The 18291-nt window shown below is 39.7% G+C and overlaps 1 protein-coding gene across 1 annotated transcript in view; it reads left to right on the top strand.

The window, feature by feature from the left end:
* LOC114650158 (protein diaphanous homolog 3-like) overlaps positions 1–18291 on the top strand; it is a 1033571-nt gene that overhangs the window by 369453 nt on the left and 645827 nt on the right. Inside the window, exons 13-14 of the mRNA XM_051925675.1 lie at positions 16087–16205; positions 16327–16391. Coding sequence (XP_051781635.1) covers positions 16087–16205; positions 16327–16391 — 184 coding nt within the window. The remainder of the gene's footprint in view (positions 1–16086; positions 16206–16326; positions 16392–18291) is intronic.

Genomic DNA, 18291 nt, shown 5'->3' on the forward strand with positions numbered 1-18291 from the left:
AAGCGTATAAATTATTAAACAGTAAAACATTAACATTTAAGAAGTAAAGTTACATGAAGTACTACTGCAGTGCCTTCGGGTATACCTCATTTTTTGTTTGCCCATTATATGCTTAAATGTATAAATGTTTTGGTGCACCTACATGAGAACACGCGACATATAACCGAGCGTGGGAGAAGCATGGATTTTAAACACGCGTTGAGTTCATCTGCTCGTCTCCCTCGTGGAATAACTGGTAATGTTTGACTAAAATCTACAGCGAGTAAAACGACATTACCTCCTATTTTTTTTTTTACGATCTCTGAGATCTTGCTTTTTTCGGTTCAAGGCTTCATAAGCTCTTTTATGTTGTATGGTGTACTTATCCCAAACCATCATCTTTGAATGTTGCAAGACTTTCGCCTTGTATGTAGATCGGGGTAATTACATTCATTGCATTCCTAGTCTGAATCACAATGTGATTGTTTGGGTGGTTACCTGGCACTGTAGGGTTGCCACCCGTCCTTTAAAATACGGAATCGTGCCGGGTTTGAGAATGAAATTGCGCGTCCCGTTTTGAATCAATACTGGACGGGATTTATCCCGTATGTTTTGTATCATTTTTTTTTTAAAGCAGCGTCTCATGCAAATTATCCCACACGCATTTTATGAAGATGCCTCCTTTCCTACTTTGGATTGGGTAATACTTGATGTCATCGTTAGTTTGATTGGTGTTTTCAACTGTCCAGTGAGGAGGGCGTGTCTTTTAAGTACAGTCTGCAAAGTGTTGGCACTGAGATGTTGTGTCAGCGCCATAGTTGAAGCCCCTAACGTTGCGGTCAGCAAGTCGGCTAACATCCGCCATGTGCCGTCTTTCAGTTGCGAGAAGCAGATCATAGAATGGTTGAAACTGTTGCCCCTAACGTTGCGCCACGGCGTGTGGTTCGTTTATACCTCGTGTCTTGTCATTAAACTTTTATCTCGCGAATATGTTATTGCAATCCGCAGCGGGAGCGTTTCTATAAACTTAATTGAAAGTTACGTTTTACACCGTGCTTTGTTTCCCTTATGAACATGCTTGTATGCTTAACTCGCTCCGTTCTCAATTGTTTAATTAATTTTTTGCTCTTCGCTGTTTGCGGCTGTTCCTCCATTTCCCCCTACTTCGTTCTTTTATCTCGCGAATATGTTATTGCAATCCTTAACGGGAGCGTTTCAATAAACTGATTGAAAATAGTTTTGCATTTACCTTTTTAGTAAAAGGCGAGCTTTTAAGCCTGAGAAATCACCCCGTAAATGCACACGTTTAATTGGACATGTGTTAATATGTATGGTTACACAGTATTAAAAGACAGTGAACAACGTCAGTTACCTTTCTTCCCGCGTTTGATAAAAGGTGAGCTTTTAAGCCTGAGAAATCACCCTGTAAATGCACACGTTTAATTGCACATGTGTTAATATGTATGCTTACACAGTATTAAACGACAGTCAAAAATTAACGTCATTTACCTTCGTTCCCGCGTGTGACTCGTGCTGTAAATGTCTTCCTTGTTTTTAGTTCACGTGATTACGTAGGAGGCGTGATGACGCGATACGTGACTCCGCCTCCTCCATTACAGTGTATGGACAAAAAATATGTTCCAGTTATGACCATTACGCTTTGACTTTCGAAATGAAACCTGCCTAACTTTTGTAAGTAAGCTGTAAGGAATGAGCCTGCCAAATTTCAGCCTTCCACCTACACGGGAAGTTGGAGAATTAGTGATGAGTGAGTCAGTCAGTGAGTGAGTGAGTCAGTCAGTGAGGGCTTTGCCTTTTATTATTATAGATATATATGTATATATGTATATACAGTGATCCCTCGCTATATCGCGCTTCGCCTTTCGCGGCTTCACTCTATCGCGGATTTTATATGTAAGCATATTTAAATATATATCGCGGATTTTTTGCTGGTTCGCGGATTTCTGAGGACAATGGGTCTTTTAATTTCTGGTACATGCTTCCTCAGTTGGTTTGCCCAGTTGATTTCATACAAGGGGACGCTATTGGCAGATGGCTGAGAAGCTACCCAACTTACTTTTCTCTTTCTCTCTCTTGCGCTTTCTCTGATCCTGACATAGGGGGTGTGAGCAGGGGGGCTGTTCACACACCTAGACGATACGGACGCTCGTCTAAAAATGCTGAAAGATTATCTTCACGTTGCTACCTTCTGTGCAGCTGCTTAGTGAAGCAACATGCTGCACTGTGCTTCGCATACTTAAAAGCTCGAAGGGCACGTATTGATTTTTGCATGTTTGTTTTTCTCTGCCTCTCTCTATCTCTCTCTCTCTCTCTCTCTCTCTCTGTTCCTGACGGAGGGGGTGTGAGCTGCCGCCTTCAACAGCTTTGTGCCGCAGTGCTTCGCATACTTAAGAGCCAAACAGCCCTATTGATTTGTATGCTTTCTCTGTCTTTATGACAGTCTCTGCTCCTGACGCACACTCCTTTGAAGAGGTAGATATGTTTGCATTCTTTTAATTGTGAGACAGAACTGTCATCTCTGTCTTGTCATGGAGCACAGTTTAAACTTTTGAAAAAGAGGCAAATGTTTGTTTGCAGTGTTTGAATAACGTTCCTGTCTCTCTACAACCTCCTGTGTTTCTGCGCAAATCTGTGACCCAAGCATGAAAATATAAAAATAACCATATAAACATATGGTTTCTACTTCGCGGATTTTCTTATTTCGCGGGTGGCTCTGGAACGCAATCCCCGCGATGGAGGAGGGATTACTGTATATATATATGTATGTATGTATATATGTGTATGTATGTATATATGTGTATGTATGTATATATGTATATGTATGTATATATGTACAGTGGGTACGGAAAGTATTCAGACCCCCTTCAATTTTTCACTCTTTGTTATATTGCAGCCATTTGCTAAAATCATTTAAATTAATTTTTTCCCTCATTAATGTACACACAGCACCCCATATTGACAGACAAAAAAAAGAATTTTTGAAATTGTTGCAGATTTATTAAAAAGGAAAAACTGAAATATCACATGGTCCTAAGTATTCAGACCCTTTGCTGTGACACTCATATATCTAACTCCGGTACTTTCCATTTCTTCTGGTCATCCTTGAGATCACCTTCATTTGAGTCCAGCTGTGTTTGATTATACTGATTGGACTTGATTAGGAAAGCCACACACCTGTCCATGTAAGACCTTACAGCTCACAATGCATGTCAGAGCAAATGAGAATCATGAGGTCAAAGGAACTGCCTGAAGAGCTCAGAGACAGAATTGTGGCAAGGCACAGATCTGGCCAAGGTTACAAAAAAATTTCTGCTGCACTTAAGGTTCCCAAGAGCACAGTGGCCTCCATAATCCTTAAATGGAAGACGTTTGGGACGACCAGAACCCTTCCTAGAGCTGGCCGTCCGGCCAAGCTGAGCTACTGGGGGAGAAGAGCCTTGGTGAGAGAGGTAAAGAAGAACCCAAAGATCACTTTGGCTGAGCTCCAGAGATGCAGTCAGGAGATGGGAGAAAGTTGTAGAAAGTCAACCATCACTGCAGCCCTCCACCAGTCAGGGCTTTATGGCAGAGTGGCCTGTCGGAAGCCTCTCCTCAGTGCATGACACATGACAGCCCGCATGGAGTTTGCTAAAAGATACCTGAAGGACTCTGAGATGGTGAGAAATAAGATTCTCTGGTCTGATGAGACCAAGATAGAACTTTTTGGCCTTAATTCTAAGCGGTATGTGTGGAGACAACCAGGCACTGCTCATCACTTGTCCAATACAGTCCCCACAGTGAAGCATGGCGGTGGCAGCATCATGCTGTGGGGGTGTTTTTCAGCTGCAGGGACAGGACGACTGGTTGCAATCGAGGGAAAGATGAATGCGGCCAAGTACAGGGATATCCTGGACAAAAACCTTCTCCAGAGTGCTAAGGACCTCAGACTGGGCCGAAGGTTTACCTTCCAACAAGACAATGACCCTAAGCACACAGCTTAAATAACGAAGGAGTGGCTTCACAACAACTCTGTGACTGTTCTTGAATGGCCCAGCCAGAGCCCTGACTTAAACCCAATTGAGCATCTCTGGAGAGACCTAAAAATGGCTGTCCACCAACGTTTACCATCCAACCTGACAGAACTGGAGAGGATCTGCAAGGAGGAATGGCAGAGGATCCCCAAATCCAGGTGTGAAACACTTGTTGCATCTTTCCCAAGAAGACTCATGGCTGTATTAGCTCAAAAGGGTGCTTCTACTAAATACTGAGCAAAGGGTCTGAATACTTAGGACCATGTGATATTTCAGTTTTTCTTTTTTAATAAATCTGCAACAATTTCAAAAATTCTTTTTTTTTTTGTCTGTCAATATGGGGTGCTGTGTGTACATTAATGAGGGAAAAATTAATTTAAATGATTTTAGCAAATGGCTGCAATATAACAAAGAGTGAAAAATTGAAGGGGGTCTGAATACTTTCCGTACCCACTGTATATGTATGTATATATATATGTATATGTATGTATATATATATAGGTATATGTATGTATGTATGTGTATATATATAATATATATATATATGTGTGTATATGTATATATGTAGTGAAGATCTGTGTTACAGTTTGCGTATTTATAGCTAGGAATCCCGAATGGGAGAAAATGAATCATGTATCTGAAAATAGTCTTTTATTCCTGAGCTTTCATCACCTATTAGATGCCATCATCGGAGGAAAATGATTAGACATACAGGAATCAAAGGCAATACAGTAATACCTCGGATAACGACCACAATCCGTTCCGAAAAGTGGGTCGTTATCCGAAATGTTCGCTATCCGAAACAATTTTCTCCATAAGGAATAAAGGAAATAGAAATAATTGGTTCCTAGCCCATGTTGACTCGCTAATATATGAAAGTTACAGGCTATATAGGTATGTTTTTTTAAATGGGAACAGTTATAATACAGTACAAATGATGTTAAATAAAAATAAAAACATTAAAGAAAGCATTTAAACATAAGAAAACATAGGAAAACTTATTGTTTTGACTGACATGTAGCATTGGTAGGCTTGGCTATGTCCGACTGAAAATGCAATGTGTAGGAACAAAATCATTATGAATAAGCACATAACATAATTCTGTAACTAAAAACTAAAGAAATGACACTACAGCATGGAATAAATAAAAAAAATGTGGAATCTTACCTTTCTAGTGAGGCGATTACGACAGCAAAGGGAGGGTCACGGCAGAGGAGGGAGGGTCACGGCAGAGGAGGGAGGGCACATGACAGATACGCTACGTATGGCAGAAAACAATAGCATTATGAATAAGCACATAACATAATTCTGTAACTAAAAACTAAAGAAATGACACTACAGCATGGAATAAATAAAAAAAATGTGGAATCTTACCTTTCTAGTGAGGCGATTACGACAGCGGAGGGAGGGTCACGGCAGAGGAGGGAGGGCATATGACAGATACGCTACGTATGGCAGAAAACAATAGCACTGGGTAACTTTAATACGTAAACACATTTTACTGTTTACTGTACATAACTTAATTTTACGAAACTAATTTACAAAACACTTTTTTTTTATTTTTATGCTTTTTTTTTTATGGAGGTGTGGGGAGGAAGGGGTGGAATTACTGCTTAGAGGGGGAATCCCCCTCCATGAGAACATCGGGGGATGTCCTCTGTCGCTTTGAGGTTGAAGAAAAAAACTTGTCCAGTGTCTGTTGCTTCTGCCTTTTTTGTAGCACTTTTCGATAATACGACATCACATTATCATTGAACATGTTCAGGCTCCTACTGCCTACCGCACTGTTTGGGAAAGATTTTTCTACAAACAATTGCAATTCCCCCCACTTAGCACACATTTCTTTAATCACTGAACTTGGGACTTCCTCCTTCCCTTCCTCTTCCCCCTCCGAAGACATATCCTCAGCCAAATTCTTTTCTTGCTCAGCCTGAATGTGCTGCAACTCTTCAGTAGTGAGTTCATTACTGTGCTCCTCCACAAGTTCTTCAACATCGTTATTATCCACCTCCAACCCCATGTTTTGGCCCAGGGAAACAATTTCATCAACAATTTCTGGTTCGAATCCTTCAAAATCTCGCTCTGGAACACAGTCTGGCCAGAGTTTCCTCCATCCTGCATTCATATTACGGTAGGTCACTTGGTTCCATGCATTATCAATAAGATGAACACAATTCAAAATGTTGAAATGATTCTTCCAAAATTCCTTCAGAGTTAAGTTGGTATCGTTCGTTATATCGAAGCACTTTCTGAATAAGGCTTTTGTGTACAATTTCTTGAAGTTTGAAATGATCTGTTGATCCATGGGCTGCAGCAAAGGGGTTGTGTTCGGTGGCAGATAACGAACTTGAATAAAGTCGAACTCTTCTTCTAAGTACTCGTCGATGTTTGGAGGATGTGCTGGAGCATTATCCAGCAGGAGAAGGCATTTGAGGGGAAGGTTGTTCTTCTCTAGGTATTCTTTCACAGCCGGGGCAAAAACTTCGGTCACCCACTCGACAAGAAATTGGCGGGTCACCCAGGCCTTAGAATTAGACCTCCACATAACAGGCAATTTCTGTTTTATTACATTATGCTTCTTAAATACTCTTGGATTGTCCGAATGGTAGACTAACAGCGGCTTCAGCTTAAAATCCCCACTGGCGTTACCGCACAATAGAAGAGTTAGCCTATCTTTCATAGGCTTGTGCCCTGACAATGCTTTCTCTTCCTTCGTTATGTACATTTTATTCGGCATCTTCTTCCAAAACAGGCCTGTTTCATCCGCATTAAATACCTGTTGCGGGACGTAACTTTCTTCTTCTATGATTTTTTTGAATTCTAGGATGAACTTCTTGGCCCCTGCCTTGTCGGAACTAGCTGCTTCCCCATGCCTTATGACGCTGTGGATGCCTGTTCTGTGCTTAAATTTTTCAAACCAGCCTCGACTGGCTTTGAAAACAAAATCACTCAAAGCACTTGTCTGTGGGGTTTTCTTCTTCAAATCTTCGTAGATTTGCAGCGCCTTCTCACTAATGAATGCCTCACTGATGCTAGCACCTTCTAACTGTTTTTCATTTATATACACAAGCAACAACTTTTCTACTTCGTTTATTATTTGAGGCCTTTGCTTTGTTATAATACTCACTCCTTTTGACACATTAGCTTCTTTAAGCTGCTCCTTTTTCTTTAAAATCGTCGAGATTGTCGACTTTGACTTGCCGTATTCTCTTGCGATATCCGACACACGCATGCCTCGTTCATACTTGGCAATAATTTTTTTTTCAATTCAATTGTTGGCCGCTGCCTTATTACTGCACTGCTACCAGCTCTCTTAATCTTCTTTGGAGCCATGATTGAGGGCTATATATTATTAAATAAAGCAACAAAATCACTAAATAAGATGGATGCACACCGATAAAGATAATGAACGTCTGTTCGTAACCGTGTCTCGAGCGCAAAGGAAGATGGGAAGCTGTCCGCTGGTCGCGTGTGCGTCGCTATCCGAAATTTTGTTCGCTATCGGAGGCAAATTTTTAGTGAAATTTTTGGTCGTTATCCGAATTGTTCGTTATCAAAGGCGTTCTCTAACCGAGGTTCTACTGTATATAGAAACTAGCCGACGCCCGCCGTAGCATACGACGGTGTAAGAATAGGAATGGAAAACGGTGAGAAAGGAATTCAGAAACAAAGAAGAAATAAATACTTCTTGAAAGACGCAGTGTGCATATAGAATTTCCGGCCTAGTAGGATTACATGTGAAAGTGATAAATAAATCAGGCTTTCCGAATTTACGTACTATGGCCATGGCATCCTGATAGTTTTGTTGCATGTATCTTGGACTTCCTGGAAATGTGGATGGTAATATGATCATTTTGCCTACACATACGTTATTTTCAGTGTTTGCTTGCAGTGTGTCTGATAGTCTTTTGTATTGTTTCAAGCGCAGATCTTGTTGATGTAATCTGAGATAGTTGAGACGCGCGCTCTCTGTTTTAACGAACGCATCTACGACGTACTGTTGGAATAGTTTGCCACTGGAGTGCAAAATACTAAATGTATTCCTCATTGCTAATCTGTATGCGTAAAATTGGTATTGAGTAAGCCTTATTTGCTTGGCGGTTCTTTTATCGGGAACATGTTGTAAATCTTTGTGCCAGCCAATGTCTTTGTAAGGGAATAAAAATGGGTAAACCATAGGATCGCAATTCATATTGAGCATGGAAATCTGTTTACAGGAGTTGCCTATGGGATAGATGCAAATGTCCCTTTTGGCAGGCGTTTCGCCATCTTCTAAGATGAAAATCGCTGCAACATCGGTGTGACATGTCGGGGCATTGTATCGTCGTAAATCCTGCCTAGGGTTTTCCTTGAAAACCATTCGTACAGATGCTGTTGGATTGGACTGAGCGATTTCATGCATGTGTTTGTATGATTTAGCGAAGCGATTGATGGTTCTGAGCATGGAATCTAGCTGGAGAAATACATTTTCGATGCCTGCAGAGGTTGCTTTATTTTGTAAGCGCAATTCAGTAGCTTGCACTGTGTCAAAAACATACAACTGTCCATATCCTGGAGAGGTAGAAGTGTTAGCGTATAGTGGAGATATTTGGTGATAAATTTGCTCGTGTATTTTAAAATAGTATGGTCCGTGGCCAGGAGGTTGAGTTATCTGTGCACCCATGGAAGCAAACGCTAGAGAAGAGTTGTATTCACGAATGTGTTCAGATAATTTTTAGCTTCTGATTTTTGCTGTGTAATAAGCTGTTGTAAAGACACAGGTGGCTCCTGCAAAGGTGGTAAAACTACTTTACCGTTGTTGCAGCACCTCGAGTTTGGATGTATTACGCTCAGCAGGCCAGTATAGTGCATGACATGGAAGAGGACGAATAGGAATCGAGAAATGCCGTGTCGGCTGTATGTGGGCGGGACCTTTTTTTTTTTTGTTTTTTTTTTTCAAAGTCAAAGTATTAGTATTAGTCCAGACTAGGGATGGGAATTGAAAACCGGTTCTTGTTGAGAACCGGTTCCCACTGTTTCAATTCCTTGGAATTGTTTGCCATTTTTACAAACGATTCCCCTATCGATTCCATTCGCCTCGAATGACGTCACCGCATTGCGTAGCGTCATTTACCCAGCAGGAAACATGGCGCCTAAGCGGCACAAATGCTCAAAAGTTTGGTTATACTTTACGAGAAAGGATGACAACAGGGCAACTTGCAATACTTGCAAAGTAGATATTTCATCAAAGGGAGGAAACACTACGAATATGCAAAAGCATTTGCACACAAAACACGCGATAACCTTAAATGAATGTTGTGTTTTTTATCCGCTCCGGACTAGTGAATCTCAACCCAGCAGCAGCGGTAGCGTTTGCAGGTGCTCTCCCGTTAATACGGCAGGTAACTAATCAACTAACATTGCATATTATGTTAGCGCGATTTGCCTTATTGCAAAACCTGCTATTACTGTGCATTGCATTTAGATGACCATGACGAGAGAGACAGACAGAGTCTGACTGTCTCAGATGCTGGCAGTTCTCGCTGCAGTCTACCGGTAGCTTCTCCTTTCACAGAGGCGGGGAAAAGTAAAATGACACAGGCCAGGATAGACGAATGTCACCGAGCAGTGACTAAGTTTGTGGTAAAAGGCTTGCACCCATTTACCACAGTAGATGCCCCCGATTTTCGGTAAGTGAATGTGTTTAATTGTAGGCTAAGTCAGGGAATGTCAAATTTGCGTGTTCTCCTCTTACCAGATGTTTCATCCGTTTCCATTTCTGAGCTGAAACATGTGTTGAAGGCAGCCGTCACTGCAGATGGATGGGCAAGTTTTAGTCAAGATCATTACCTCACAGTAACGCTGCATTATGTCAGGAATGGCCAGGCTCAAGAAAAAGTCCTCAAAACCAAACCAGTGTACCAGGCACAGACAGGGACAGCTGTAGCAGAGGAGACTGATGAGATCTTGGAGGAGTATGGTATCAAAGACAAGGTTGTGGCAACCACTGTTGATAATGCGGCCAACATGGATGTAGCTGTCAAAATAGTTGATGGTTGCAGAATTGCACTGTGCACAGTTCCATTGGACTTGAGTTGATTGTATTTGCTACTGGCTGATGTAGTTTTATTTTTGAGTGCTCAGCTCATATATACTTTTAAAAAGGAGAGTGTAAATGTTACTGGACATTCTTGTGTAATTGCCACAGAATAATTTATGTTATACTTTGTTATTGCTACAGAAGAATATTTATTTTATTATTATTTTACATTTACACATTTTTTTCTGGGGACCCCGTGGCACCCCATCGAGGAGCCGTAGGCTGTGGATCTCTTAAGATCTCACTGTTGGGTTTGTAAGGTCATGCTACTCATAAATTTCTATCTTGTTCAAAGATAAGCTATAAAACAAAGTTCTAAGCTAATCGACCTGTGTGTTCTCCTTTTTTAAAAATAAGAATCGATAGGAGAATCGATAAAGAATCGAATTGTTAAACAGAATCGAAAATGGAATCGGAATCGTGAAAATCTTATCAATTCCCATCTCTAGTCCAGACAGGAGAGGTGGGAGAGGGCGACACGGGGCGCACACAAATAATAACAATTCGTAAAGACGATCTAAAAATGGTGTCTACAAACGAAGTGATTAGTTCCTGTATTATAATATGTTCTGTGGTCATAGCTAATTTCCATATCGTATGGTCATATGTAATTTCCGTTTCATACGTAATTTCCATATCACATGGTCATATGTAATTTCCATTTCAAACGCAAAAAGAATTTTATATACAGTACTGTGCAAAAGTTTTAGGCAGGTGTGAAAAAATGCTGTAAACAAAGAATGCTTTCAGAAATATAAATAATGATTGTTTATTGTTATCAATTTACAAAATGCAAAGTGAGCGAACAAAAGAAAAATCAAAATCATATCAATATTTGGTGTTACTACCTTTTGCCTTCAAACCAGCATCAATTCTTATAGGTACACTTGCACAAAGTCAGGGATTTTGTAGGATTATAGTCGGGTGTATGATCAACCAATTATACCAAACAGGTGCTAATGATCATCAATGTCACACGTAGGTTGAAACACAGTCATTAACTGAAACAGAAACAGCTGTGTAGGAGGCTTAAAACTGGGTGAGGAACAGCCAAACTCTGCTACCAAGGTGAGGTTGTGGAAGACAGTTTCATGTCATGGCAAGATTGAGCACAGCAACAAGACACAAGGTAGTTATACTGCATCAGTAAGGTCTCTCCCAGACAAAGATTTCAAAGCAGACTGGGGTTTCAAGATGTGCTGTTCAAGCTCTTTTGAAGAAGCACAAAGAAATGGGCAACGTTGAGGATCGTAGACGCAGTGGTCAGCCAAGGAAACTTAGTGCAGCAGATGAAAGACACATCAAGCTTATTACCCTTCGAAATCGGAAGATGTCCAGCAGTGCCATTAGCTCAGAACTGGCAGAAACCAGTGGGACCTAGGTACACCCATCTACTGTCCGGAGAAGTCTGGCCAGAAGTGGTCTTCATGGAAGAGTTGCAGCCAAAAAGCCATACCTCCAACTTGGAAACAAGGCCAAGTGACTCAAGTATGCACGAAAACATAGGAACTGGGGTGCAGAAAAATGGCAGCAGGTGCTCTGGACTGATGAGTCAAAATTTGAAATATTTGGCTGTAGCAGAAGGTAGTTTTTTCGTCGAAAGGCTGGAGAGCGGTCCAATAATGAGTGTCTGCAGGCAACAGTGAAGCATGGTGGAGGTTCCTTGAACGTTTGGGGCTGCATTTCTGCAAGTGGAGTTGGAGATTTGGTCAGGATTAATGGTGTTCTCAATGCTGAGAAATACAGGCAGATACTTATCCATTATGCAATACCATCACAGAGGCGTATGATTGGCCCCAAATTTATTCTGCAGCAGGACAGCGACCCCAAACATACAGCCAAAGTCATTAAGAACTATCTTCAGCGTAAAGAAGAACAAGAGGTCCTGGAAGTGATGGTATGGCCCCCACAGAGCCCTGATCTCAACATCATCGAGTGTGTCTGGGATTACATGAAGAGACAGAAGGATGTGAGGAAGCCTACATCCACAGAAGATCTGTGGTTAATTCTCCAAGATATTTGGAACAACCTACCAGCCGAGTTCCTTCAAAAAACTGTGTGCAAGTGTACCTAGAAGAATTGATGCTGTTTTGATGGCAAAGGGTGGTCACACCAAATATTGATTTGATTTAGATTTCTCTTTTGTTCATTCACTGCATTTTGTTGATTGATGAAAATAAATGATTAACAATTCCATTTTTGAAAGCATTCTTTGTTTATAGCATTTTTTCACACCTGCCTAAAACTTTTGCACAGTACTGTATACAGATTACTTAATGATGCATTTAAAAATAGGCTTACTATAGTCTTTTTCACTTTGTAATATTCTAGAAGGCATTGTGGTTTAGTAGTTAAGGCTTTGGATGCAGGATTTCAAACCCTCGGATTGGGAGTTAAAATCCTGCTGTTAAAATACTGTTGTGACCATGAGCAAGTCACTTCACCTGACTGTACTTCAGAAAAAGAAATATAACCAATTGTATGTCAAATGTTGTAGGTCTCCTTGAATGAAGGCATTAGCCAAATAATAAGTAAATTGTTGATTTGAAATTAACATAAAAAGTAGAAAAATATATAAACTTTATTCATTGTTTGAATCTAGCGTAGTTAAGCATTAACTAGGATTACTGACGGCAGGGGATTTAAAGCAAGTAAATCACTGGAAAAGTACATTTCCAAGTAGCCTTTTCATTATAATCAGAATAATGTAAATCTACAGTGCTGAAAATTAAGTGGTTAATTTATACTTCTAAACCTCTGCATGACATTGCCCAACAAAGAGACTGCATTTCTTTTTATCTGCACCCGGGATCTGTATTCATGATATTTGAAACCTTAATAGTAAAGACTTTTAAGCTTCATTCAAAAGGTTGTTTTATCTTTGGTTTCTACTGATCCCATGCAAGATGATTTTCAAGTTTAGTGTATTTATTTGAGGAAAATGGATATTTGCTAAACAGTTTTTAAAGAGGTGTGCAGCCTAATATTCTAATTCTTGAAAAAAATGTATTAATTTACATTTGTTGTCCTCATAGTGGTTTTAGAGATTCCAGTTGGTTTCAATAATTCATGCTTTATTATGTGATTATTCAGCCCCCCCCTCAGAAGTATGCATACAGGTGGTTTTCTGAATATTTCACAACTTGCCAAGATACACTTGACTTTTAAAATGAATTATTGATTGAATGTGAAAGAAAGGTGGTTTAAAAAATAAGTATAATTTTAAACATTTAACTCCATTTATTTTCTCAGTTTGTTTATTCCATTCCTGGGCTTTGAGATAGTTAGAGAGCTTCACTTTAACATCATGTACAAGCTAGAAACTGACATTGTATCTTAGGGCACAGCCTTGCACATACGTACATGTATCCACTTAATGTCAATGTTCACAAATCAATGTTTAAAAACAGTTTTTGGGTAACAGTTACAGCTACATCTAGATTTTAAATTATCCTTAACATAACATTTCACTCCTTGTGCTTTGCTTTTGATGATGACTTAAAGGCAGCAGTTTGTAGGGTCTTTATGTTAGTAAACTTTCCTGATTTAGTAGTTGGCTTCATCAGTCACATAGTTCTGAGCTTCTTCAACATTGCCCCCATCACATACTTAATAGGTCATTCATATCTGCTCCAAAATATGTTGCTGGCTATCTGGAAACCTAAACATTTTGTGTAGTCAGAGCACTTTACCTAGTAATGGAGCTAAAGATAATGACAGAATTGGTATACCAGTCTAGTTTGGGACCCTGTGGATATACCAAAGAAAAGTAAGCACTGCTTGCCTTTAGAGTAGAACTTTTTATAGCAATACAGTAATCCCTCCTCCATCGCGGGGGTTGCGTTCCAGAGCCACCCGCGAAATAAGAAAATCAGCGAAGTAGAAACCATATGTTTATATGGTTATTTTTATATTGTCATGCTTGGGTCACAGATTTGCGCAGAAACACAGGAGGTTGTAGAGAGACAGGAACGTTATTCAAACACTGCAAACAAACATTTGTCTCTTTTTCAAAAGTTTAAACTGTGCTCCATGACAGGACAGAGATGACAGTTCTGTCTCACAATTAAAAGAATGCAAACATATCTTCCTCTTCAAAGGAGTGCATGTCAGGAGCACAGAATGTCACATAGATAGAGAAAACAATCTCTAGCAAACAAGTCAATAGGGCTGTTTGGCTTTTAAGTATGCGAAGCACCGCGGCACAAAGCTGTTGAAGGCGGCAGCTCACACCCCCTCCGTCAGGAGCAGGGAGAGAGAGAGAGACAGAGAGAGACAGAGTTTGTTTTTCAGTCAAAAATCAATACGTGCCCTTCGAGCTTTTAAGTATGCGAAGCACCGTGCAACATGTTGTTTCAGGAAGCAGCTGCACAAAAGATAGCAACGTGAAGATAATCTTTCAGCATTTTTAGATGAGCGTCCGTATCGTCTAGGTGTGCGAACAGCCCCCCTGCTCAATCCCCATACGTCAGGATCAGAGAAAGTCAGCGCAAGAGAAAAGAGAAAAGTAAGCAATCTGGCTTCTCAGCCATCTGCCAATAGCGTCCCTTGTATGAAATCAACTGGGCAAACCAACTGAGGAAGCATGTACTAGAAATTAAAAGACCCATTGTCCGCAGAAATCCGCGAACCAGCAAAAAATCTGCAATATATATTTAAATATGCTTACATATAAAATCCGCGATGGAGTGAAGCCGCGAAAGGCGAAGCGAGATATAGCGAGGGATCACTGTATACCAATTGACATTATTGTGGATGTGAGTTCCTTGATATTTATATTATATAGTTTGTTTTTCCTGCCTCCTTTCACAGAACCATTAAAGAGAAACATGCCAATTTCTGACTCAAAAATTCAAGTAACATTTCTCTATTCTTTTTTGACATGTAGATAATATTAGTGATTCAACATTCTTTCACTAGGTTGTCCAGTCTTTTTATATAGTGATTCTTAAAATCACAAACTATACACACAAACTGTGATCATAGTGTTCCATACATATTTGATTAGTCCATGCTGGATTACTGGTATACAGAATAAACATTAAAGGGAAGTGCCATTCAGACACAGGCAGAACCAGAAAATAACATACAGAATGTGACCAGGCTTTGTTACGAACCTATGACTTTGAAGTTGTAAGGTAACAGTGCAGTACCACACCGCTAATTTATATATCTCAGTGGTTGTACATTTTTTCATTTCAGAAATTGTGTAAATATTGTTCATGCTGGAAACATACTAAAATTGATTTATTGATTTAACACATTTTATATTTTACATGTATTACTATTACCATGAAAAGTATTTCTTACATATATTTTTCTCTTCATTTAATAAATGAACTAAACCCCAAGCCCACCTCGATAATAATATGAGAGACACAGTAGAAACCTTCCAGAAAACCATATTACTTGAGTCTTTAGTTAAAATCATGTGCTGAATTACTGAGGGTTAAAGTTAGCAACTAGCATTCTGGTCTGCTGTAGGGTGGCTTCAGTAATTTGTACCCACTTCTTGGTAATTTGTGTATATTTTGAGGTGTAGGTTGATACACGCTTATTTGTAAAGGGAGATTAAATTCACAAAGAGGCAAATATTCTTGTAGTTTAAAATTAAATGTGAAAAAATCTTCATTTAGGCATAGAAATACACTATCACTATTGTTATTTGCAAACATTACAAGGATAAGTGAGATCTAAGAATGCTTGGGTAAGCTGAATGTTTAAATAGTTATGTTATTAATGGTTTTCTGTTGGTCAACAGAATGCTAAAGCTTATATAGCCTTTAATTTTTTAAAAAGTCTTTTCTTGAGACACCGGCTCTAATTGAGGATGATCCCACTGTGGACATTTAAAAAATGACTACTATTTTAAGTGGTGAATAATACTTATTGAGCATTAATTGGTTTACAAAAATTTGAGTTATTTGTTTGCATTGGGGGGAAAAAAACAATAACAGATTTATTTTCACTGTTTTGTCCCAATTGTCTCTTTTTCAGACCTCAGTATTTCAAGATTATAGAAGAATGCATTTCCCAAATAGTTTTGCATCGTAGTGGTACTGACCCTGATTTTACCTATCGCAAAAGGTTAGAAGTAGATTTCAGTCATCTTCTTGGTAAGACTTTTTTTTTTTCAAGTTTCTGTCATAAGTCAGTTTAGAGCTAATAAGAAATGATGTATTAATTTGCAAGTATAGAGTGTGAAGACATATTAATTCCCATAACTTATATCTGCAGATGTCTGTGTTGATAATGCAAGAGCAGAAGAATATGAACAAAGATTTTTAGAACTGGAACAGAAGGCGAGTACTGAGATTTCTGGATTTATATTGAAAGCAGATAAAAATACTGTTGTTTAATTGGACATTTTTCTGTTATAACTGTTGTTAGTTGAAGACAGAATAAAAACGTTTGCCACTATAATTTACATGATCCTTACTGATGTAAGCAATGAAAGATTTGGTGCTGTTCTATCAGTCAGTCATTCTCCAACCCACTACATCTTAACACAGGGTCACGGGTGTCTGCCGGAGCCAATCCCAGCCAGCACAGGGCACAAGGCAGGAGCAAATCCCCGGGCAGGGCGCCAGCCCACCACAGGACACACACACACACACACACCCACCCACAAACCAAGCACACACTAGGGACAATTTAGGATCGCCAATGCACCTAACCTGCATGTCTTTGGACTGTGGGAGGAAACCGGAGCTCCCGGAGAAAACTCACGCAGACATGGGGAGAACATGCAAACTCCACACAGGGAGGACGCGGGAAGTGAACCCAGGCCTCCTTACTGCGAGGCAGCAGTGCTACCACTGCGCCACCGCGCCGCCCCTTTTAAAGTGAAACACTTAATATCAAAGTATAAAAGAAGTACAGAATTGCTTTTGTACATGTATTTATAAATACTGCCAAAGTGCACTCTGTGCTTACATGTTCTCCCAAAGTAAAACTGTATTAATTTTGGAGATTTAAGCTTCCTTCTTATGATCTAAAACTATACCGATTTCAAACTGATTTGTTTGAGACAGAAATATTATTAAAACAGAACCCAAGACAGTGGGTTCCAAAATAGAAAATAGGTTTTCTGTTTAAGTGTTAACATATCTTTTTGAAATCGTTTCAGGTCCAGTGAGTCATAATGTTGAAAATGGTATAGCAATAAAAACAGTGAATTCAGAAACCATTCAGATCCCTTCACTTTCTGCGCACTTTATTGTGTTATAGATTTCATTTAAAATGGAAACATTTGCCATGTTTTTAATCAAACTACATTCAATGACCCTTAATGACAAAGTGAAAACATGTTTACAGAAAAGTTTGTAAATTTATTAAAAATCAGAAACTAAAATCTCTCATTTCTCTAAGCATTCAGACCATTTGCTGTGCACTCCAAGTTGTGGTCAGGTGCGTCCTATTGCCAGCCTATTGCAATAATACTATATATATATATATATATATATATATATATATATATTGTGGCAAAGGCACTATCTAGTCGTCAACACGACACAGACTGACAGCAGAGGCACATTTAAAAATAAAAAAGTTTTTAATTTTTCTTCAGCCGTGGGGCACGTCTTCCTTGTGTCTCATAGGCCCAACACAGTCCCAAAACACCCAAACATCACTCCTGTTCCTTCACTCCTCCCAGGCAGCTTTGCCCTCCTCCTCCTCCTCCTCCTGACTCTGGAGGAATCACCTGGAGTGGTGACTGTTGGCTCCTTTTATAGCCCACCCGGAAGTGCTGCAGGTGCTTGTTGACCTACTTGTGGCTGCGTTCCCGCCCAGATGGGCTCGTTAGGCCATGCAGCTCCCCCTGGCTGTTGCCACAGAGCCCAACAGGAGTGAGCTCCGGTGTTCCAAAATATTGGCTCCCATGCAACCCAGGAGGGTTGCCAACAAGTGTTCTGGGGACGTAGTGTGCATCCTATGACTGCTCCACCGGATCCAGTGTCAAAGGGGTGTCCCGACCGGGCATGGGTAATATATATATATATATATAAAATATAATATATGAATGACATGGGTGACGTTAACAAAAAGAGTATGATATTTCAAATATCTGTTTTGAAAGAGAGAAAAAAATATTTTAAAATATAATTGTCACTAGATTATTTTCACAGTATATGGTATTTTGAGCTGTGTATGTAAAACTACAAAAGTTAAATTAATAAATACAGACTAAATACAAAAACA

The sequence above is a fragment of the Erpetoichthys calabaricus genome, chromosome 4, assembly GCF_900747795.2.
Source record: "Erpetoichthys calabaricus chromosome 4, fErpCal1.3, whole genome shotgun sequence".
NCBI classification, from domain to species: Eukaryota; Metazoa; Chordata; class Cladistia; order Polypteriformes; family Polypteridae; genus Erpetoichthys; species Erpetoichthys calabaricus.